This window comes from Rhinichthys klamathensis, unplaced genomic scaffold, assembly GCF_029890125.1.
Source record: "Rhinichthys klamathensis goyatoka isolate OS25496 unplaced genomic scaffold, OSU_Roscu_1.1 h1tg000040l_1, whole genome shotgun sequence".
Lineage (NCBI taxonomy): Eukaryota > Metazoa > Chordata > Actinopteri > Cypriniformes > Leuciscidae > Rhinichthys > Rhinichthys klamathensis.
Genome location: NW_026606587.1, coordinates 6,096,939 through 6,120,867, shown reverse-complemented (window position 1 = coordinate 6,120,867; position 23,929 = coordinate 6,096,939). Strand labels below are relative to the sequence as shown.

Sequence of the window (23,929 nt, the reverse complement as noted above, 5' to 3'; positions counted from 1 at the left end):
CTTTCATCCTAGCTCATTTTATATGGCAATATCCTTGGCATTGAGTTTATATACCCTAGCTCAGGGGTAGGCAAGTTCGGCCCTAGAGAGCTGCTGTCCTGCAGAGTTTAGCTCCAACACTGAAAAAAAACCTCTCCTGCTGCCTATAGCCTTAGTAATCCTGAAGACATTGATTAGCTTGTTCAGGTGTGTTTGATTAGGGTTGGAACTAAATTTTGCAGGACAGCGGCTCTCTAGGACCGAACTTGCCTACCCCCGCCCTAGCTGAACAATAAACGTCTGAAGAAGCTTCTGAGTTTCTTCCTGTGACTGTGCATTCCTGACTGAAGGGGCTGAGAATATTTGGGGCGATGAGAAATAACCTAACAATAATATATGGTGGAGCTGGTGTCATTGCTGACAGGGTTAGTTCAACCAAAAAAAAGAAAAAAGAATAATTTACTCATGCACGCGTCATTTCAAAATGGAATGACTTTCTTTATTTTATGGAACGCAAACAAGGTTTTCTATGGAAGCATATTTTCCACATTATGATGAAAATTAATTCTCCAAAGTTTTTTGAACCCATACTGCTCAAATCTCATTTGTCTATGCATATTCCAACCTACCAGCTAGGAGACAAATCACATCACATTGAGGTCAACTTCATTAAAAAAAAGCTTTTATTCTAAGAATAAAACAACTTTTTTTTTACTTTTATTTATTTACTTTAAAAACATTAGTTTTTTTACAATATTGTTTTACTCCTTAAAAAAGTAACTTATTGTGTTACTTGTAATGGAAAGTAATGCGTTGTTACTTTTGCGTAACTTTTTTTTTTTTGAGTGGCAAATGTAAAGGCCATTTTACACCAAAAGTTAAATGAATATGCCACAGGCTGAAGGAAGTGCAAACCCATGCCTGTACAGTAGAAGCAGCTCCAAAATCTTTTTCTGAAATTTTGTACAATTTCTTTGTACTATTTTTGTAATTTCATTTTTGTGTTAAATTACATTTTTGCTTATTAGTATGTCTGAATTTGACCAAATACATTGGTTAATAAAGTGAGATTAAATACATTAAGTATATTTGTGAATTTATTATATTTAATTATTGCAGGTTTGCATAATATTCTGAGTTTGCATTTTACAGTTTTTATTCATTTTGAGGAATACTGAATCTATTATGTGCAAGTGAGATGAGTAAATGCATGTTCACATTTAGTCTAGAACTACAACAACCATCATGTTCACACAGTGCACACAACGCCTCTGCACTTACTCCCGATTTCTCTTAACATCGGGACAGGGGGGGGCCACTCAATAAATGGGAAAATAAAGTAACTTGCGTTACTTATTTGAAAAAGAAAGATATTTTCTTGTAAATTTAAAAGTAATGCGTTTCCTTACTTTAAAGTAATCTAATTATGTAATTCATGTTACTTGTAATGCATTACTATAGCCCCAACACTGTAAAAGCAAGTCTTCTCATAAATGATAAGTAAAAGCTGTAGGTAAAGGATTCATTCTACTGTATCTAGAGCATTTTTATGACATTTGTTTGTTTTGTTGGAACATTTGGTGCAGTAACAACAACCAAACTGGAAAAACTGGGTCAACAAATTTTAAATATTATTTAAAAACAAAAAAATCTCATTCCTCTTTTATTTGGCGCCAAGTGTAAGTCTGAAATCTGAAACAATTTACCCCTTTACTATGATTTTGAGAGAGTGTTGAATGGCACCTACTCAAAACTGTGTTTTAAAAGCTGCTGTGGGTGTATTTTTATTTATGTTAACATACTTTCTTCTGTCCCTACTTAGAATGCAGAGACAACTAGAAGTAAACTATCAGTAAGGTAAGTGTAAAAGTATAAGCTAGCACTGTGACTCTTTTCGCATTTTCAACATTTCTCTGATGGATTGATTGCCCTAACGTACCAAAATTGGCTAGGCCAATTGCATGTTTGGCAGACTGTGTTCAGTTTATTTGTATAGTGATTTTCACAATACAATACATAAAGAGACCAGAAGCATTGGGAAGAATTGAGGTGAACAAGAGAGGACCTTGATGGGACTTGAACTTAGGTCAACCAAAGCGCAGCTGTTCCATATGTCATAGCATTGCCCACAAAACTACAGCTCTGACGAAGCAATCAATCTAAATGTCTAATGGCTTGAACACTATTTCTTTAACATAACATTGAAAACCCATCACTTAATATTACATGCCATAATGTAATTCCAGACTCTGGCTACAACTTGTCTTTAAATGTCTATATATGGCATTTGGATCTTGCCACACCTATTGGATCTCTTAATTCGTCTTCATTGAACGACTCTATACAGCTGACTGCATACATTTCTCTTTACCTAGAACTACAGAAATACACCCTCAGAAAAAGGGATCTTAAACAGTTTTGTTTCTTTTGTTTCTCTTTCTTTCTTTGTTACTTTCTTTCTTTCCTTCCTACCCCCTCTCTTTAAGTCTGTTTTTACACTCCTCTGTAGCTCCTCATGTGTCTCTCCCCCCTCCCCTTCGCCTCACACCCCTCTCTGTCTCGCTCTCTCACATTCTCTTTCTCCCTCTCCAGCACTCACTTATCTCTTCCTAAAAACTGTCCGAGGATCTCTTCTTCTGTTTGCAGCCGTGAATAAGGCACCATGCCGGGACTAAGGGACCAGGCGCCACTATCAGTTCTCTATCTGTCCCTGCTGGTTTACTTCTGGACTGTAAATGGACTGACAGAACAAAGCGAGTCAGAGATCAGCCACACAGAGCAACATGTGGAGGGCAGAAAGGCAACATCTGGAGCAGGTACAAATGACACAAGACTTTTGTCTAAAGTTCTGTTTAATCCTTATGTTCTATAAAAAGTATCAGGTTGATCTTGACTTTTGGTAATAATCCCTGAAAGCTTCAATAATATCTGTTAGTGGGGCCATTGGGGGTCTCTAGGATCCCAAATGTATAAGAAACGAAAATAACCTTTAACCAAGTACAAATTTTGGGTGATTTGGAAAGAAAGCACTTGCTAATTAGTATTCAGTTTTCCAACAGCACACTGCATTTACTTTGACAGGTTATATTTTGCACATAGTTTACAGCACATTTTGAGTGGTACTTTACGAAAGACAGGGATTCTTTTTGAAGGATGCCAGAGTTTTTGCAGTTAGGTGACCAAAGCTCTTGGTGACAACAGCAATACTTGCACCTGCGCTTGAAGAAGCCACGTCTAAGAAGAGAACTCACCGAGGAAGGAAAATGCTGAGCTGAATATTTACCTGACGTGATGTGACAAATGGAGAAGATCAACTAGCGCTCTATACGTTGAAGAAAGACTTTCATCCTTGTGTTTCAAAAGAATGTGAAGGCTTCATTATTCTTGCAACTCGGATTAAAGAGTTAATTTAAGAGTTAATAGCAGCACTGTTGCTGAGGTTTGGAAAATATGGTTACTGGCAGGCTTCTGGTATTCAATAACACAGCATTTCCATTAAATGCAGGAACGCAGACTCACTTTTACAAACTGGAAAGATCGGTGAAATTACAAAGAGTAATGAGAAGAACCCAATAGGAATCTATGTATTTACATGTCTTAGGTGGGAATGTCTGTAGTGTTATTGGTCACTCCCTAGAGTAGCCTCTCACAAGATTTTTATAAAGGTTGCTGCCATGGTGGGAGAGTAGGAGCCTTTTGGTTACTTTTTAGGGCTTAAAGTCAACATGAAAGTTCCTTGCCTTGTTGTGAATGATTCATTGATGCATGTAATTTCAAAGATGAAGAGTTTAATCAAAATGTAATAACTTATCTTTTCTCTGAAACGACTTTCCTTTTCCGCTGATGTCACTATAGGCTTACAGGCTATTTGATGTTGTCAACCAATTGCTATTTTAGGCATTATTTTAGCAGGCTTGGTATTTAATGCCAACTTTTCACAAACGAGTGAACAAAATTAAGTGCTGCCCTACATTTTTACTTGTTGAATCTTGTTTTATTTGGAAATATGTCACATTAACCAAGCAAAATGAGGGTTTCACATCGACTTCAAGACCTTTGGCTTCTTGGCTCAGTTTTGGCCTAGCTGTGGTTGTTCATTCTGAAGATGCTCTGGTAGAACTGACTTCAAACACACCAGCCCAGGCTTTACCCTGGTGCTCCTGTCTGTTAGATGATTTAGTACTCTTAGACTGTCAGACTGAAAAGGATCAAATGATACTTGATACAATCTGTAAAATCAGATATTTAGGAACCCATCTGAAGTTGAATGAGCAAACTGTTCTTCATGAAACACTTGGAAAAATACTACTAGTAATGTTTTTGGAAATTTATGAACAGTATAAAAAGAGTTTTACAATTACGCATATGGGAAGAAATGGTGAAACCCATCAAAAGCGGTCATTTGTCTCTAAACTGGCGTAGTAGTACGTAGTGCAAATGCTCTGTTGCCACAGTGTTCACGTTGACAATAAGAGTTTGACTCCAACTGAACAATCCTGTTCCTGCTTTTCTCATAATAATTAATAATAATAATTTTGTGTTCTCTCTGGCAGTAAAAATGGCAAAAAGGGCCTGTGCTGAAACCCCCTTCATTGCAAGCTAGTGTTGATCAACAGCTAAGTAAACTTTTGCCAGATTACTCAGAGACTCCCAAGAACTGGCGTTGTGGACTAGCTCTGTGGGTAATGACTTCACAGCAACAGGCAAGAATGTTGCTTAAAACTTTCCCAGCAGGGATGAAACTGCCCTTGGGACACAGGACAGGATGAATTTCAAGGGCCAAAACGTCTGTGTCAACATATGAGGCTATGAACTCTAAAATTGGGCTGTCTGGGTGTGTGTGTGTGTGTGTGTGTGTGTGTTAGAGTGTAGCTTCAATTAAAGATGAGTTGACAATATGGAAATGAAGAGCCAAGAATAATTTTTGTTTTTCTAGATGTTCCACAAGTGAAGATAATCCCACCCTATGCAAAGATTGAAGTTGGACAGTACAAACGATTGCTGTGCAAAGGTGAGAGGCCAGTTTAAACATAAAATAATAATTTTGTCATAATTTATCCACCCTCGTGTCATTCCAAACTCGTATGGTTTTCTTTTGTGGATAACAAAAGATGAATTTTTGAAGAACATTATTGCTACTCTTTTCATTACAATGAAATTAAAAGCGGATTGGATCTGTCAAATTACAAACTGACAAATATATATATATATGAAAGTGGTCTAAGAGCAACAAGTCTTTTGAAGTCATATAGCTTTGTGTGAGGGACAGATGTCAAATGCAAATCGTCATTCACTAAATAAACTAGCCAAATACATTTCTCAACTGGACAGCAAAAATCTAATTTGTTACAGAAATGCTGCATTTGAGGTTAAATTTCATTGACATTAATGGCACCATATTTGATTTGAGAGTGCGAAGAGTTTTTTTATTGAATTATATCAATTTCGGTCTGTTCTTCACACAGAGCTATCATATGGCTTAGAATATATTGCAAGAGTATTTAATAAATAATAAAAACATAAGGCAGTGGCTGGGTATGCATTTGTTGTTGAACTAACTCATATGCTAAAGCTATAGTATTAATTCAGTCATTTCTCTATGTTATTTCCTAGTTGTTGGGGATGCAGAGGAGATTTACTGGTTTTCTCCTAATGGTGAGAAGATTCTTACAAAACATGATGACAACCTCGAGGTGCGCAGTCATGGCAATTCCTTATCCTCTCTCATTGTTCTCAATGCCAATTTGAACAATGCTGGGATGTACAAATGTGTGGCCAGAAACAGAGACAAGGAATCACAAGCCATGGTCAAGCTGGACATCCTTTGTAAGTATTTACCTTAATATTATCAGTCAACATTATCACAATTATTATGACAGTCCATCCTGCGCATTTCTGATTCATTTAACATTCTGGGTTCAGTGTTTTGTCAGTATACCGTATACCACTTTGAATATGTTTTTTTTCTTAAATGTTTTGTAAGGGATTAGCATTTAGCTAACTTCCACCATTTTACTATATTAAACACACATTTATTTTTGCTCAAAGATTTTTTTATTGTGTATGTTATTAAGTCACTTTAATATTTATTGTATTTTTAGAGAACTTATTTTCCTCTTTCAAGATCTGGGGCAGAAGTAACTAGAAGCGCTGTTTGAATCATACTTGAATTAGTCAGTCATCCAGAACAATGTGTTGGAAATTTGGAGAGAAATATCAAAGTGTAGCCAGACATCCTGGTAGACAGATGCATTCCTTTTTCTTTGTACGTTCCTGTTACATGTGTCCAAGAAGCGTGGGTTGACTGAGGGAGTCAGTGTTGCAGTGCAGAAAACTAGACTTTTAGAAAAGCAAGAATTGGCTTATTGGTTTCCCCAAACTTGTGTGCAAAAAGTGTGCTTTTCCATTTGATCAAGCAGCTCAAATAAGTTAAGCTTAACAGGATATTGGTTATGACAGACTGTTTTCGTGGATGATGATGTTACTTTTTTTTTGTCTCAGCTGTGAAATATCTCTACATTCATAAAAAATAAAGGTTCTTCATCCATGAAGAACCATTACTTGCATGGAACATTTCAATTGCACAAAAGGCTCCTTACAGTGGTTTTTCATATTATTAATATGTCTTCACATTAAGAAAAAATTTACTTTTAAGAAGTGTTCACTGAAATGTTCTTTGGTTATCCTAAAATGTTTTTTCTCTGGTTTTGCTGTGAACACGCCATGAAGGTACAACACCTCAGATAAAACCTCATACCATGGTCTTAAAGACATGATTGTTATTGAATTTTCTGTTGTAAATTATTGCTTCAAAATAAGACTATGATAAACTTGTGAAATGTTTTTACTTTTAAGCAATTTATGATGAAATAATACAAGTGAATTAAACAATGTAAATTAACTTTTTGTTTTCTTGCAGAAACTTTTGAATCGGCATAAGTATGATCCACTTTGCAACTTATTTTAGACAAGAACTGGCTACATAGACAGACCATTGACCGGCATGTGACAACCAAAAGAGCCTATTGTATCAGAGCAGTACTTTGTAAACACGACCTGCACATCCTGGAATGGAAATTGCATAAGTGCAGCCAATCAGATTAGCTTGCTGTTTTCAGAAAATTACAGTTCTGTGTTCGACATGCATCAGACAGTCTGAGACTAACCACAAAGTAACCTTCAACTTCAACATGTGTGGCTATAGTATATGATTGAGCTATAAACTACAGTTTTCTAAACTCCAAAATTTAAGATGGTTACTTTTGCCAAGTTGGTTTCTTTCCTTCTCTTTCCTTCTCTCTGTGTCCTTTAAGTAAAGAGAATGCGTAGAGAAACTGAGAGGGAGGGAAGAGGAAAACGACAGAAAGAGCCCAAACCCACCAAGAAACCCAAGGGCGAGAAGAAAGCCAAAGGAGAGAAGGGTGGGAAGAAGAAAGGCAAGAAGAATAGGGAGGAGACCACCACCATCACCACCACCACCACCACCACTGTGGCACCCACAACCACTGTGCCCATTGAGTACGATGAGGATTTTTATGACCCTGAACCTGACCAATACTGGGATGAAGGTTAGTAAAGCCCTTCTTATTAAATTACTCACTCTATAAGATCAGTGCATTTTGGTGTAATTGGAGCAGGACATTGACTGCCTTGGTTCTGTAGAAGTATTGCCTCCACTCATTTTCCACTCCACTCCTTGGGGATTTTAAAACATTCTTCATAAAGATTCCTCAACCAAACCAACCAGTTCAGAGATGAATAACAACATTACACATTTGATCTGAAGCAAAATGGTATAAGAAAATCAGAGTCAAAGACAAAAGTACAAGACTGAGTACTTAAATTCTTTTACAAATGAATTAACTGCTGATACCATGAAACATTATGAATGACATAATCAAATAAACAAATTAGCTATGCTATATAAAACTGTTATATTGTTATATACTGTTATTTATATTGTGAGACTCATTCGCAATGATTCACAGGAGTAGTTCCTGATGAACTCTTTTGTCACAATTTATGGTTGCATGGTAACAGCAACTTCTCTGTTTGGTGGATCTCTCTTTAGGAATTATGGGTAGTGTAGTACTTCACCTAGAAATCACCTATGAAACATGATTTACAAAAAAATTAATTAAATAAAGTGACTTGTGGCTTCTACAGAAACATATATCATTGTCAAACAACTTTGGAGAACATGCTGTGTCTGGAATAAGATCATGTAGAATGATTTTATTCCATGATCTGGAATATGGCTGGAATTGACTTGCACTCACAAAGACTGTTTGTATACATAGAATTTCCTGCGGAGACAACAACAGCGGCAAAACCTACATACCCTCCGACAGAGAAAACCACAGATTTCCCAACAGATTTTCCTCCTGACACGGATGAGTATTCCCAACCTTATCCTGACTCATGTGAGCATAATATCACTCATGTCTGTGTAAATAAACACCACTTTGTACATTATTATGATCAACATTTCCTTTAACTTATTTGAAGACGATGACTTTTGGAAGGTGGATGAGCCCACACCCACAACTTCTGTGATTGCTGGCCGTCCAACTAATGAGGATGATTATTGGGATGCCAGATGTGAGTCTTCCAAAAATGAATGTTTTCACATGAATTAAGACCTGAAGCTAGTTAGCAAGAGTCACAAATGACCAATTGTTCAGTTAGGACACACTTTAATAAAGTTATAAAAATGTATTTTCTTTGGCAACAGATGAGGTGGCAGAAAACCTGCCTTTCCCTGATGGCAAAGAGATCAGCTCTACCGACAGTGACTGGCAGTACACTACCACAGGTAAACCGATCATTCCTTCTAAATGCTGTGCCCTCCTCAAAATAACATGACATTATAAACTATGATTTATGCAATGTTCATGGCCACTTCTCTGTTTAACTATTATTTGCAGAATGGTACTTCTTACTATGTCTTAAAATGACATTAAGTTCACATTTTGTAATTGTAACTATAGCTCCAAAACATAATAAAAACAGACAAAAAAAGTAGGTTTAATTGGCAGTTGTTATTACAAAGGAGTGAATTTAAGCACCCTATAAATTTATGTGTGAATCAAATAAAACTCTTACCACAATATACACCCATCTCATGAAAGATCTTGTTTTTACACTATTAAAAATCCGCAATGTCTTACAAAAGACAGCAAACCAAAAGCGACAGGCAATTAGCAAACATTGCTAAAGTTTCTCTACTGTACTCTTTATTTAGTTTAAAGAGTCATTAAAGTTTCTCTACTGTACTCTCAGTAAATCTTGCAAACTTAACCTACATTTCTTTTCTTTTGTCACAGAAGAGCCCACCGTCCCTCCATTTGAAAACAACTGGTATGAAGAATATGAATATGGACATGGTACAGTACCTACTACTTTGATACTCCATTTTGAAAGGAAAACAAACATACAGTGAGACATGCATGAGAGGTGTTGGCCTCCCTCTTGTCTTAATGAGAGTACAGAAAGTGTGACCTGTCATTTCTGACCTTAAATAAACACTTGCAGAGACACAGAGGTGCCGCTTAAGATGAAGCTGATCATTTTAAATCATGTTGCCGCTAAATGAAAATGTCAGTGGAAATGTTTTTTCCAACCAGAATACTATAATGTCCTGCGTCTCCTCCCCAACTAAATCTTACTCAAGAAACAAAGAAACAAAAAAAACGTATATGCATAAAAACCCTTATGTACGGTACAGTTTACCTTGTTAGCAGGTTTTAAGAGGCAATATGATATGGGGTGCATGCATGGAGGCAGAGCCGGATTTTACCAAGTGCAGCATGTTCCTGGATCAACACCTTTATTGATCCTGTAACAACATTTCCAATCAACCAATCAGATTTGAGGGACACAGTTTATGTCAAGTTTAGGCTTACAACCAGGTTTAGGTGCTTCTACATCAGTGTTATTCACCTATCATTTCCCTCAGATTTTAGGGATAACTTATAGGAAAGGGTTAGGTTTAGGGGTAGGGATATGGTTAGGATTACATTTTTGGGCAGGAATGTTTTTCCAGGATCAACAAAATATGTTGACCCAGGAACGCGTCTAACTCAGTGAAATCAGGATGTGCGTGCATGGAGCCCTTATTTTAGATAAGGGGAATTTTTATTAGGAAACAAAACTCTGTCCAGGAGTTAAAAAAAAACAGACAGTGTCTGTTATTATTAGGGTATAAAAACAGAATTTCGTGCAAAAGATTGTAGCCTTAAGGAAAATGTGGCAGGAACTATTTTGATTTGATTATCTGATTCAGTTTATATCTAATTCACTTAAGTTGGAAATCTGACTTTCAGACAATATTTTCTTACATGTTTTGAATTTAGTATTTGGTTTGTCCTCTTTTGTTTTAATGTGTGACACTGACTCTGTTATGTTGTGCTCTCACTTACACCCTTGCTTTCTGATTTGTCATCAGAAACGAAACTGGAAGAGGAGAGGGAAAGAGAGAGAAAAGAACAAGAGGAAAGAGGTACAGTGTTTTATCCTCATATAAAGAGAGTTTATATCTTTTTGCTGTGCTCTCAACTAAACCTTTATATTTAAGAGTGCAGTTGTACTGAACATGATTCGGATGTAGGCTCTAGAACACAGTAGCCTGATATTCTGAACAAAAATACAATTTAGAAAACCATAACTACTTAGTGTGTGCTATTCAGTTTAACACAACAATAGTGTAGTTAGTGTTGTTTATTTCAGTGTAGTATTGGTCTATTGGTTGGTTTCAATCAGATATTTGGACATACAATACATGAGTAAGATCACATATTTAATTTTTTTTTTTTTTAAATCTTTGTTCATTCCATTTGTTTGGTTTGTCTTGAGCTGGAAAAAATGTTTTATTGATCAAAAACATCAACGTGTTTGGCCAACACTGTCTCAGTCTTCAACAGGCCTTCCTAACTATCCGTTTCCAAATTCTGTTTCTAGTTATTTAAATAACACAGTTAGCATGACAATCACCTCTGTTTTGTTTTCCAGCTACCGTATACATTCTGCTTACACATGATTATTGACTTTGACAATTGTGGGAAATTACCGAATGACAAGCATTCATTAACACCTGTGAACTCTGACCCTGTTCCAATGAACTCTGATGTTCAGTTCTAGTTCCCAGCAGACTGAACAAAATCCTTCGCACTGACTGGACCAGGAATTAAAATGATTTTTATATGCAGAATATTGTTGAATATTAACCAAAATAAGTAAGCGAGCTGAGACAGAGAGTTTGGGAGATCTTGAGAGAAACGTTCCAGGTTCAACAAAAGTTAAGCTCTTCTAACATTATCTGAAATCAGAAATCATCTGCAATATATTTAAACCTGATGTAAAATAATGATACTACACACTGTCTATGCCACAGTATAGTTATAAAGGGGTGCAATGATGATTTCAAAACATGGAAGACTAATTTGGCACTGGTTCCCTTGAGATTTTCCAATGCGGTATTATATCAGGGTTTTCAATTTATACTTGACCATACTTGATTTTTTATTTAAAAAAATGTATGTTTCTAATAAGTAACTAGATAAGAACGTTCGGAGTGTGAGTGTGTACCGATGTTCTAGATCAGGGCTTAACTGGTTTTGCTTCAGATTATGTTACTATGGCAGGTCTTTGAGCTTGTTAAGAACTATAATCTTCAGATTAACGGGGCACAGATCTGTATTACTCTACATCCTCCCATCTCTTGATTGTAAAGATGAATGTTTCTTGGAAATGGAGATCCAGACCATTCCAGAGGATTGTGAACTGTTAATCAAAACTTTATCAAGATATTTTGTGCCATGTTCACTCAGGTTCATTCAGTTTTTTTTTGTAAAAGCTAAAGGGTTTTATTTTCTTGTTAAAAAAAAATATATTTTCTCCTATCCCATTCCAATGTATAGAGACTATTGAAAATTCAGAATGCACATGGCTGAAAACTGAACCCGAAAATAAATAAATAAACAATTAAATAATCAAACTTATTTAATAATCAACACTCAAAAAGAAGCTAAAACTAACTTTACAAACATTTAAATTGCACATGAGGCAGTTTTTATTTAAACATTTTAATAGCAGAATTGTTTCTACTCTAGTTTGTTGGTCAAATATAAACCTTTAACTTACAATCTGTGGTATTCTGTTTTCAAAACAGATTTATTCAAACATACATTAAATAATGAAGACCTCACTAACAGGTTAAGTAAAAATATAGTGAATATGTAACACAGTGTACATATTTAGCAAAATGCTAATTTCTCATTAATTAAACCAAAAAAGATTTTTAATAGTTTTATTTAGATAACAGTAACAACACTGACTACCAGCAGTTAACTACCAGCTTTATCTTCATGTTTTGCTCATAAATCCATAGCATTAATAATGAACTTTGTTTTTTTCCCAATAATTTGTCGTCTCAGAAAGAGAAGAGAAGAGGCATGAAGAAGAGGAGGAGAGAGAACGCAGGATTCAGAAACCTCCACCACGCGTGTACAGAGAGCCTAAAAGTGGGTGGTAGGACTCGGTTTGGGCATATAGCCATATGGGATGCTCGCCATTAACTTCATCACTTAATAGATAACATAAGACAAAAAATACACTTAGGACAAAATGACTGTGAATAAATAATAAAATACTGACATGCAACAAACTTATGTAAGAGCATTCCCAGCTCTCAGTTCTGGCCGCAGATCTTACCAAACAAAAGCAGCATTTTGGCATTCAGTTCAGTGACTTAGACATAATGTCAACATAAATATAATTGAAATAGTGAGATCTTGATGAAACATTCATTAAGTTCAAGTGTATACCTTAAAACACTTTTGGAATTCTTCAGCTGTTTTTAAGTCATTACAGATGCTGAATCCAGCCAGATCCTGCCTTATTTCAACAGCTGGTTCTTTTCAAAGAAAATTCCAAAAGTCCTCCCTGCGCAGATGCATAGATGTAGTCCTTCATCTTAATGCACATTACTCTAAAGGAAGACAATAAGTGGCAGAGCACTTATTATATTAAAAACGTATAGTTTTGAATAAAAAAAAAGATAAATAAGTATTGTTGTTTCATTATATCTTTGAGTTATATCTTTGAGTTTATTGTCTATCTGCATAGTTTTGTCTATATAGTTTCCATTTACCTTGATAGTTCAAACTAATATTGAGTATAATATATGTACATATTAATATTGACATCAAAAGGTCAATTTTACAATTATAAAACATTTTAAATGAATAAAGTAATACATAAAATAATAATGATATATATATAAATGAATTGAAATTTACTTAGAACACATTTTAGAACACAAAGAAAAGAACAAGTATAAATTAAAGGACATAAATTGAAATAAAATAATGAGGTGCCATCAGGAAAGTTTAGCACAGTGCTTAAGATAAACTGATTTCAATCTGGACTAGAACATATTGTGTCAATCACATTTACATTTATTCATTTAGCAGATGCTTTTATTCAAATCATGTGTTAGGACAAGAACACATTCATCCATATTTATTTATTTTTCTCTGGTATGCTGTCTTGCTGTATCAGTTTGTCCTCCTCTGGGTATGGAGTCTCATCGCATAGACAATGACCAGCTGCTGACTTCCTCTGTTTTTCAACATCGCTATGGCTCACACAGAGCTCGTCTTAATATTCAGGTATAAACATATGCACAGATACTCTAATGTATATACGGAACACTGAAATGTATAAGAAATATATGTATATAGAAATAGATGTGTTGTCAATGTGAGCATATTGGTTCATGTAACAGGCGTCTGGTGATGAAGATGATATGAATGGTGGGGCATGGTGTTCTAACCCTGAAGAGAAGATCCACTGGATTGAACTGGACGCACGTACACTAACAGAGTTCACTGGTGTTATCACCCAAGGACGAGATGACCCCCTAGAGTAAGACAGATATTAAAAACTTAGGAGCCATGTGGTTAATTGTGTTTAGGAACTACCAAACTATCTAAACAGTATACATCTACAGTCCTTGTTTTTGTTTTATTGTTTCAGGAGCGACTATGTTTCTTCCTATTATGTGGCATTTAGTAACGACAGCAGAGAATGGACTGTCCTTCATGACGGATATGCTGAATGGGTAAGTTGCCAGACTGCCGTAATTTTCTCTTCTTCTTTTGGTATCCAAATCTTTCTGTGTTGCTTAGAGGTCATAACTCGTTAACTAGACAGGGTTTTTCAACTGGGGGTCCGTGACCCTGATATTTCAAGAAGACCCAGTTATTATTTGATCTCAAACTACTTTTTAAACAATACATATTAATTTAAATTCAACCAAAGCTGAAGGTCAGCTAAATATTTCATAGTTGCTTTAAAATTAAAATATACTAAGTTGAATTAATGTACAAGTATATGACTTTGTACATCAATTATGATTATGAATGGTTTTACAGTAAAGCATCATACCAAAGTCTGCAAATACACTAATATGGTTCTATACCCATGCTATTATAGGCCAGGCTTAAAGTGCAGCACTTGATATTATACAATATGTAATTAAAAAACCTATTCAACTAAAAGTATTTAGTCATTGAGTCACTTTTTTTTCTCCCTTCTCTCAGTTATTCTTTGGCAACTCAGATAAAAGTACCCCAGTTTTGTCTCAGTTTATGGAGCCGGTAGTGGCACGTTACATCCGCATCTTGCCACAGAGCTGGAATGGTACGATGTGTATGAGAATGGAGGTTTTGGGCTGCCCAGTACCAGGTGAGAGAGTCAGGACCTTTGATTAGACTCAACACAGGCATTGATGGGAAGCATCAAATTCAAACAAAGATGTTGCTTTTTTTGTGCATTGCGTGCTGACTAGGAATGTGTTCAGCAGAGCCAGTGTTTGCATCTGTAACAGTCTCACAATTATCCATATCTCTATTCGGATAAAACCGGACGTGAGTTGGATATACAATTTATACAATTACTTGAGAAGACTGTCTATGGTTTTAAATGTATATCTGTTTCCTTCGTAGTTATTATTGAACAAATATGCCTTGTATAACTCAAAATAATATGTTTTTATTATGATTATAACATTTATGTTAATATCTTCTAATTGTTAGAGCTGATAAAAAAATTATTTTTTATTTTCCATAGGAACTTTGTGTATAAACAAAGACTATAAAAAAATATGGACGCTGTGTCCGTGACATCACCCGTAGGTTTCTGAAGACCATTTTTGAAGCCCAAAGTGGGCAGAGCCGGCCGTTGCCATCTTGGCAGCACGTCACCGCGCGTCACTCCGGAATAACCGAAAATGGGCAAAGAGGCGGGATTAGCTGAGGTGATGTGACGGCTAACAGACAGCAGACAAACGGCTAGTAGTGACAGCAGTGGCAATCCACCTGTCACTCAAGTGGCCACGCCCCCAATTATGCAGAGCTTTAAGGTTTAATATCATTAAACAGATACATAACAGATGCGTTCTATAAAAATTCTCACAGTTGTCATGAAGGGCAAAATTAGCTATAGACCAAAACCACTTTTTGTACCAGGCTGTAAAAAAAATTCTGCTGTAAAGTTGGGCATATTAACATGGGGGGTGGGATTGACTCTCTTTTGGAGCCTGTCTCTAGCGGCCAGTTGATAAATTGCAGTTTAAGTCACTTCCGTGTTGGATTCAAGAGAGAGACCGGAAAGTTGCCACTTGACAATCACCTCAAATAAGAGGAGTCGGACTCTAGCTGATTAGTGAACATAGAAGTTGAAAGAAAATGTTCAGTGTTGAAAATTGCGATTGCGATCAAGCTATGCTTATTTCATTCATTCGTGTATCATATCATACAAGGTTTAAATCATTTAAATGTACATATCAAATAGTAGAACATGTGTATGATGTAGTATTTTAGTTGATATTTCTCTTGCCAAGCTCTGATTTCTGGGAGATGCATAGAGACAGCAACATGGCTATTTGATTTGTGATTTGTTTAAGTATAATTTCGTGCTATCCCCTGGCACACATGTTATTCAGCAAGGAGTGACTGTGTCAGCCAAATATTTTTTCTATTATTAGGCAAAATTAATCATTATTCCCTTTGAAGCCATCATCCGTGCCTTTCCGAATAAGGTATTCGGCTTCGGGCACATTTTTAGCATCAACAGTTTAACTATATTAGTCAACATTGTGCATTTGTTCTTTACTCAGATCCTCTCAGCCAGCACCAGAGTCAGAATGAAGTGATGCATCGAGATGACCTGGACTACACCCATCACAACTACCTAGACATGGAGAAGGTGATGGGAGAGCGCCAAATGCTTGGAGTCTTAAAAGTTCATGAATGGCAAAAAAGATATAAGAATAAACTACAATTTACGAAAATGTAAAACTCGTCTTTATGATAGGATGTTGTGGGTGGCTTTCTAAGCTAAGATTCAAGGTGTAGCACATATTTGTAGCACAAACCATGTGGGATGAATTACACACAGAAGTTTAGTAGGCTTATGGATTTCAACAAATGACTAAATGTGCGGTAATTGCTTAAAAATGTTACTTTTCCTATTGTCACAGCTCATGAAATCCGTTTCTGAGGAGTGTCCCAACATCACCAGATTCTACAGTTTGGGCAAGAGCTTTAAAGGGCTGGAAATTTATGCCATGGAAATTACTGATAACCCTGGGATGCACGAAACAGGTGAGGGATATCAGAGTAGGTATGGAAGAAACAGTATTATTATTCCATTTTGGTTATATTACAGGTACTGGTCATTAAATAAATTTTAACATAAACGAGGAGGAGAAACAAACAATGTGAGTGTGTTCATTATCCATTTATCTTTCCTCAGGAGAGCCAGAGTTCAGGTACACAGCAGGTTATCATGGTAATGAAGCTTTGGGACGAGAGCTCCTTCTGATGCTCATGCAGTACCTGTGTAGAGAGTATAAAGATGGCAACCCTCGAGTGCGCCACCTTGTGGATGAGACACGAATTCATCTGGTGCCATCAATTAATCCTGATGGCCACGTGAGAGCTTTTGAGAAGGTGCGTTTAAAAATGTATAAAAAGTTAAAAGATGTAATTTCTGCATCACTTGGCAGGAATTAAAAAAAGAATTACTGCTTTTAAACAGATTCAGGTAAAAAATGAATAGCTACAGTCTAGCCATCTGAGATTTTGTAATGGAGATAATCCATAGGATTAAGATTTTTTAGTAGCACTACAGCATGTGCGTGCATATTAGCAGCATTTTTTGTTTGTTTTTGGGATATGATCTGATCTTAGAGTTTGGACTTGGAAACATCAACTTTATCAACCAGACAGGTTAAATTCCCTGGGAACATACAAACTGACTAATAAGACAAATCAATGTGGATAAACAATCTGCCAAATGTACAAATATAAATGGTGTTGTGACATTTTAATCTCACTAAAGTATGTAAGTAACATATTTTTGTTTCACAGGGCTCAGAGTTGGGCAGCTGGACATTAGGACACTGGACTGAAGATGGCCGTGACATCTTCCAGAACTTTCCAGACATAAATAACATTCTTTGGGATGCAGAGGATAAGGGCATGGTGCCCAAATTGACACCAAATCACCATGTACCCATACCTGAGGGTATTCTGTCAAGCAATGATTCAGTAAGGAAATAATGCTATGTTAAATGTGTTCATTTAATGAATCAAAGCACCACTCACATACTCTAGTCTTGAGCTTGACAAATTAGATTAGACTAGAGGACCCGTACTAACCTTTTTTTTCCTTTATGTTCTTCCTTTCAGGTTGCAGTGGAGACTCTTGCCCTTATCTCCTGGATGGAGAGTCATCCATTTGTGCTTGGTGCCAACCTGCAGGGTGGCGAGAGACTGGTGACATACCCCTTCGACATGCACCGCCTCACCAAGGAGTCTGAGGATATGGAGAAAAAACTCAACTCCAGAGCAAACAGACGGAAGCGACAGTACGAGGAAGAGGAAGAAGAGCCCAACCCTTACCTTCACATTGGATACCATCAGGAGACCTACAGTGGCCCCCAAGAAAACCATGCATATCATCAAGAAAACTATGGATACCATCAAGAAAGTTATGGGTACCACCATCAGAACCAAGGATACCATGAGGAGAACCAAGGGTATCACGATGAGACCCAAGGATACCATGATGAGAATCAAAGGTATCATCATGAGGGTCACTCTGAAGGGTATCATGAGGGCTATCAAGAAGGATACCCAGAGGGATATGGAGAGGGTGAACCAGGGGAAGAGATCAGAGTGGTTGAGGACCAGTCTTTGTTTCGCTGGTTGGCCATTTCTTATGCCTCTACTCACCGGACCATGACTCAAACCTATCAGGGAGGATGCCATAGTGATGACCCAACAGGTGGGCTGGGAATTGTCAACCGTGCCAAGTGGAAGCCCATCCCTGGAAGTAAGCATTAGGAATTTGTGTGAAACGATAATTTAGAACAGGGCTGTCCAATCCTGCTCCTGGAGGGCCATATTACTGCAAAGGTTTGCTTCAGCCTGCTCATGCCTGGAAGTTTCTAAAAATCCGGAAGACCTTGATTAGCTGGTTCAGGCGTGTTTAAAGCTGCCGTCGGCAACATTTTTTTGATCATATTCAGTGAAATCGACACTATAATCTGACAGAACAACATAAATAAAGTGGTTTTAGAAAAAAACCCGAGCTTCTAACTCCACCTGGAGCGTGTTATTTGTTTTGCAAAAATCCACAGCTCCCGGTTCATCATGTCCAATCAGCGCAGGGGGGTGTGAGATCTGACTGTCAATCACAGATCGGGCACACGCCACCCCTCGCGCACGTTACAATCAGAGCTCTGGTTACAATCACATGCAGTTTGCGGAAGTTCGCGCAGTAACGAAGAGTGATGGCGGAAAATCAAGTAAGCTTCTGAGTTCACTGAAAATCTGGTGCACACGCACTGACGAGCATGAACTCGGTCACGGCGGTGGGAGGGTATCCGTTGATAGTGGGGGAGGGGCATGAGAGTTGTAAACATTCAAAATTTTCCTAAATCCACTCAATCTGCCAGACTTGCCGACTGGAGCTTTAATTAGTGTTGAAGCTAAATTCTCCAGGAAGGTGCCAGACACCCCTGATTTAGAAGGATCTTTCAGATCAAATCGCTTTGACACGTTAAGGCACTGATAAACTTATATATAAGAACGAACTAGTGTGACGCCATTTTGAACAAAATCAGGGCAAAGCTAAATTAAAGTTCACTCCGACTGGTAAACACCTTCCTACTGCCATTGGTCCGTGGCAATTACATAATATGTAGGTGTGCGTTAGGGCTGCACGATTAATCGCAATTTACATGTAATCGCACTCAAACCGATTTGGCTTTTCACGATTTTGAAATCGCAAAGGCTGTGATTATTGTTTTATGCGCAGCTTGTCATTGATGTATGGCTCTGTAAACGCTGTGATCTGAAAGCACTGTGAGTTTGAGTCACTTTTGAATAAGAAACAAGGGTCAAACATCTTTCCAAACATGAGAAGCATTTATGAACATTCTTGTCCAACAAAAGACATTTAATAACATGCTTTTACTTCAAACTCACTTTCTTTCTCCAGAAACTCACCAATCTCAGTTCTGTGAGATGATGTGTCTTCTTACACAGAATAAGGTAGTTGTGTGTTTATTCGTTTTAATCAAAGCGTTTCAATCTTCTGTATATTCAGCTACAGATAGTATGATGCCCAATAGGGATATCCTGGAATGACGTGTGTTATTGTACTTCTGCGGCGGGGCATATTTGGCGTGTCTGTGTGAGAGCACTCTCTGGCATTCAGATGGAGCAGAATTTACTACCGATCAGCCGCACTGCACTGACAAGCTGCGCATAAAATAATCGAAGCCTTAGCCAAATCGCGTGCGGTTTCATTGCGATTAACTGTGCAGCCCTAGTGTGCGTTGAGCTCTACCTTTGGCGTATAAATCTTCTCTGGTTCATTTCTTCTGTTTAGTACGTCAAGTTCGACATCCACAAGTAAAAACATGAACACACTGGAGAGCGGCTTTATAGTAGAAAATGTATTTGTAATTCTAATCGACTTTGTCACTGTCACTCTGTCACATCTTTAATATTGTAAAGCTGCTTGATTTAAAGCAATCTGTTGTATAAAGTGGTATATAAATAAACGTAATGTGAACTGAATGGAGAGCCGAACTGAAGAGCATGTGCAAACATAAGCGAAGAACAAAAAATAGCTTTGCTGTGAGTATATCAGGGCTTTTAGTGACTAATTTATTTTTGATACCTATTCCTGTCCCTTCTTCTCTTGTAGGTATGAATGACTTCAGCTACCTTCACACTAACTGTTTTGAACTGTCAATTTTCTTGGGATGTGATAAGTTCCCTCATCAGAGTGAACTTTTAAGAGAATGGGAGCATAACAGAGAGGCCCTGCTGACCTTCATGGCTCAGGTGAGCTGTTCACATTCACATCATGAGAATGGACCATAACAATTGTTTAAAAACAGAGAAGCCCATCTCTTTTACGTATGTACGAGATGTTGCGTCATGCCCTATATGCTATTCAGCATGCACCGGTTTCTGAATCACATCAATCCTATTGGCCGATGAAGGTCAGGTGACAAAGCGTAGCGCTTTATCAAGTCTATAAAAGGGCACCTAATTCACAAAATCACCAGATTCTAATTGTCTGTAGAAGCTGCAAAGGCATGTGGGAAGTATGGCAAAGCGACGCAGCATCTTGTGAGGAACCGGTTACATATGTAACCCAGAGGTGTTCTCTTTTGAGGGAACTCAAAGCTGCGTTGTGGTGTTGAAGCTATGGGAATGTTAATACCCATGCTGCCATACTGAACAAATGACTGACCAACAAGGTTGTGATGTATGCAGATGCACAAACCCTGTGGCCGACTGAATGAATTGACCCAGAAGGACTTGAGATCCTGTTGACGAATCCATGTCCAAACTGTAATCCTTATGAATGTGTGCGGAAAGGAACAGCCTGCCGCAACACAAACCTCTTATATGAGTATCTTAGAAGACCATGCGCCTCAGAGGCTAAGTGAAAAATGCCAGCAAGGTTGTGAGAGTATGCATAGATACACACCTTATGGCCACTGAAGAACAATTAACCCAGAAGGACCTGAGATCCTTGTGTTGAATCCATATCCAAACTGTTGACCCTATGAATGTGTGCAGAGAAGACCAGCTGCTTTGCCGACAACCTATAATGTCCTAATACTCTCTGTAAGAGGAAGCGGACACCACACCACATCGCTCCACAAAGATATGTTGAAAAAGCCAGCTGGATACTGCTACCCCCAGAAATACCAGTGTCAGGGTTGGCAAAAAATCTCCTGAGAGCATCAGGAGCAGAGCAAGCTTCTAGATCCAAAATGGGACACAGGGGCGGGAGAAAGAGAAAGGGAAACATCTGTGTCAAATACCAACTCAACCTGCAATCCTCATGTTCAAAGGCTGCCTCGCTGCAGGTCTTGAATCAGTGGCGAGCAGATGTCTGACCCTCATCCCTCGATAATAGAGCCAGTCAGGAGTAGAGCTTTATAATTGTGCCCCCTCGAGAACTGACTGTGCGTGCTCCACTCCTAAACAAACAGAGATCCTGTGAGTCATCACCCATAAGAAAGTGGGCACATTGACACACATCTCCTAAATTGCTTGCTTGTATTGTTTTAGTACTATTAGTATCTAAACAAAATCAGTCGAACAGGACTTACAATTTTGACAAACGTACTGAAACAGACATGCTGCTTCTAAAGATAAAGAGCTGGGGATTTCGTGACATAGGTGTCCTTTTATGGTCTTGATGACACGCTATACTTCCTCACCTGACCTCCGTCGGCCAATAGGATTGCAGTGATTTCACACATGATTCAGACACCAGCACATGCTGAAGGCGATCCCATAGTGTCAATGCCATGATGCAGCGTCAAGTTCCCTCGAAAGGGAACCTTGTAGGTAGGACTTCGAGAACTCTGCACCAGTGTTGTAGTACTTGAGTCAGTCTTAAGACCGAGTCCAGGACCATATTTTCTATTACTAGTCAAGACAATCTCATTTGAATCCAGGTCGAGTCCAAATGCTTAAAATGTGGTCTTGGACTCTGACTTGAGACTTTAGTCTGAGTGCTGTCTTTTCCAAACTCGAGTACTACAACACTGCCCTGCGCAACCTTACATTAACCATGGTCTCTTTCCCAGGTGCATCGTGGCATTAAGGGAGTTGTGAGGGATAAAGAGGGAAACCCTATTCCCAACGCCACTGTCTCTGTGGAGGGAGTCAACCATGATGTCAGGACAGGTGAGATATTTTCTGTAGTTCTGGAAATTGTACTGTTTCTTGTACTAAAGGGTATCAATGAAAAAGACTTCTACTCTTAGGTGAATCTGGAGATTACTGGCGACTTCTAAACCCTGGTGAGTACCGTGTAACTGCCAGAGCAGAAGGCTACTCTTCCTTCACCCGTCTATGTGTGGTGGGGTTTGACCCAGGTGCTACCCTGTGCAACTTTGACCTCAACAAGTCTAACTGGGACCGCATCAAACAGATCATGGCTCTCCACGGCAATAGGCCCATCCGGTTGCTGAGCAGTGGCAACAGGGGCGGTGGGCAGCACTTTTCACACGGCAGTAACCAAATCCCAAATTCTAAATTCAGTAACCAAATTCCTGTCAGTAACGGTGGGGACATGAACAGGGCTCGTCTCCGTCGATTACGACTAATGAGAATCCGCCGCCTACGGCAGCAAAGACTTCTGGACAGCAAAACGACACCCCCTACCACAACCATGACCACCACAACTTCACTTCCATCTACCACAGAGAGTACAACCCCATGGTATGACTCCTGGTCCCTTGGGGAAACCTTTGAAGAGAACACAACCCCACCAGAAGAGATTGAGTTGACAGATGCACTGGACTACAACTACGATTACAAGATAGATGATTATTAAGAGCAAACTGCAGATCAGAGTTTTGCTACACAGATTGATTGTTTTGGACTATATAGGTCATTACACAAAATACTTTTATTCCAGAATATGAAAAGTTGACCTAGATAATTAATAACACTCAAATTTCTGGTTGCAAAGTATGTTGAAAGCAGCACCCAATGGCTTGCAAAGCCTGAAAGTAGTAAGAATAATTATGTTGTGCATTCCTGGCTACACATCTACTGTATACTACAGTATACTACCAAAATGTAACATGAAAACTTCTCATATGACCATCATATCCACTGAGAGGAAATGAGAATGTTTTAATAAGAGAGGAGGGGCTGTATTACAATTTCTTTCTCACAATAAACAGTCAGTCTTTGTTTGTATAGGGCAAGTGTACATGGGAGATTTTACCTAAAAGTTCCACCAGGTTCAATGCCCTGTGCTAAAGGACAGTTTCTTACCAGGAAATAAAGCCTTGTTTTCATCTTCACACTGTTTTTGTTTTATCTGCACTGCATTAGTGTCATGTGGACATCAAGGGCGTTATTTATAAAACGTGCACAGTGCGCACAGAGCTGTACACTAAAATCCACAATGTTCAGATTTATTAAAATGGGCTTCGACTTTTTGCACCAAAGTGTTTAGCACCACATTGGGTTCTAAGCAGGCGTACACACTTTTCCTTGTGGCAGAGTTGGATTACTGCAGGTTTTTGGAAATCTAAACAGCAATAATGATAATAATAAAGCCCTGTTAGCATTATTACATAGCATTAAAGTTAAAGTATTTGGTATAAATTACATACTCGCACATTTGAGAAAGGATCTTAGATCAAATGTAGGACGGTTTCTACGCAACATTTTAGAAATGAGGCCCCAAGTCACTACCTTCAAACCCTGTCTGATGCTGAGCATTAGTCCTAACAGTACACATTAAGGGTGACTGTATTCACAGTGTAGTACAGCCTTTTGTAGCATATTGATTCAAGTACTAAACACACTTTTAGTCATCTGTG

At 38.1% G+C, this 23,929-nt stretch overlaps 1 protein-coding gene across 1 annotated transcript; it reads left to right on the top strand.

The window, feature by feature from the left end:
- The first annotated feature begins 2,513 nt into the window (after window positions 1-2,513).
- Window positions 2,514-23,404, top strand: aebp1b (AE binding protein 1b). Its single transcript, XM_056246704.1, has 22 exons — window positions 2,514-2,795; window positions 4,916-4,990; window positions 5,593-5,805; window positions 7,293-7,547; window positions 8,280-8,402; window positions 8,488-8,580; window positions 8,714-8,794; window positions 9,306-9,365; window positions 10,427-10,480; window positions 12,414-12,500; window positions 13,540-13,649; window positions 13,766-13,905; window positions 14,017-14,101; window positions 14,583-14,727; window positions 16,160-16,248; window positions 16,523-16,646; window positions 16,798-16,994; window positions 17,415-17,594; window positions 17,736-18,381; window positions 20,266-20,405; window positions 22,175-22,274; window positions 22,355-23,404. Exons 1-22 carry the CDS (start codon window positions 2,642-2,644, stop codon window positions 22,924-22,926), a joined length of 3,723 nt encoding a protein of 1,240 aa, XP_056102679.1. The 5' UTR covers window positions 2,514-2,641; the 3' UTR covers window positions 22,927-23,404.
- The last annotated feature ends 525 nt before the right edge of the window (window positions 23,405-23,929 follow it).

Bases quoted from the DNA above. Each gene is read 5' to 3' on its own strand.
- aebp1b (XM_056246704.1), top strand. From the start codon at position 2,642: ATGCCGGGACTAAGGGACCAGGCGCCACTATCAGTTCTCTATCTGTCC. The intron at 9,366-10,426 runs GTACAGTACCTA...ATTTGTCATCAG, and splicing joins AGAATATGAATATGGACATG to AAACGAAACTGGAAGAGGAG. The intron at 14,728-16,159 runs GTGAGAGAGTCA...TTCTTTACTCAG, and splicing joins TTTGGGCTGCCCAGTACCAG to ATCCTCTCAGCCAGCACCAG.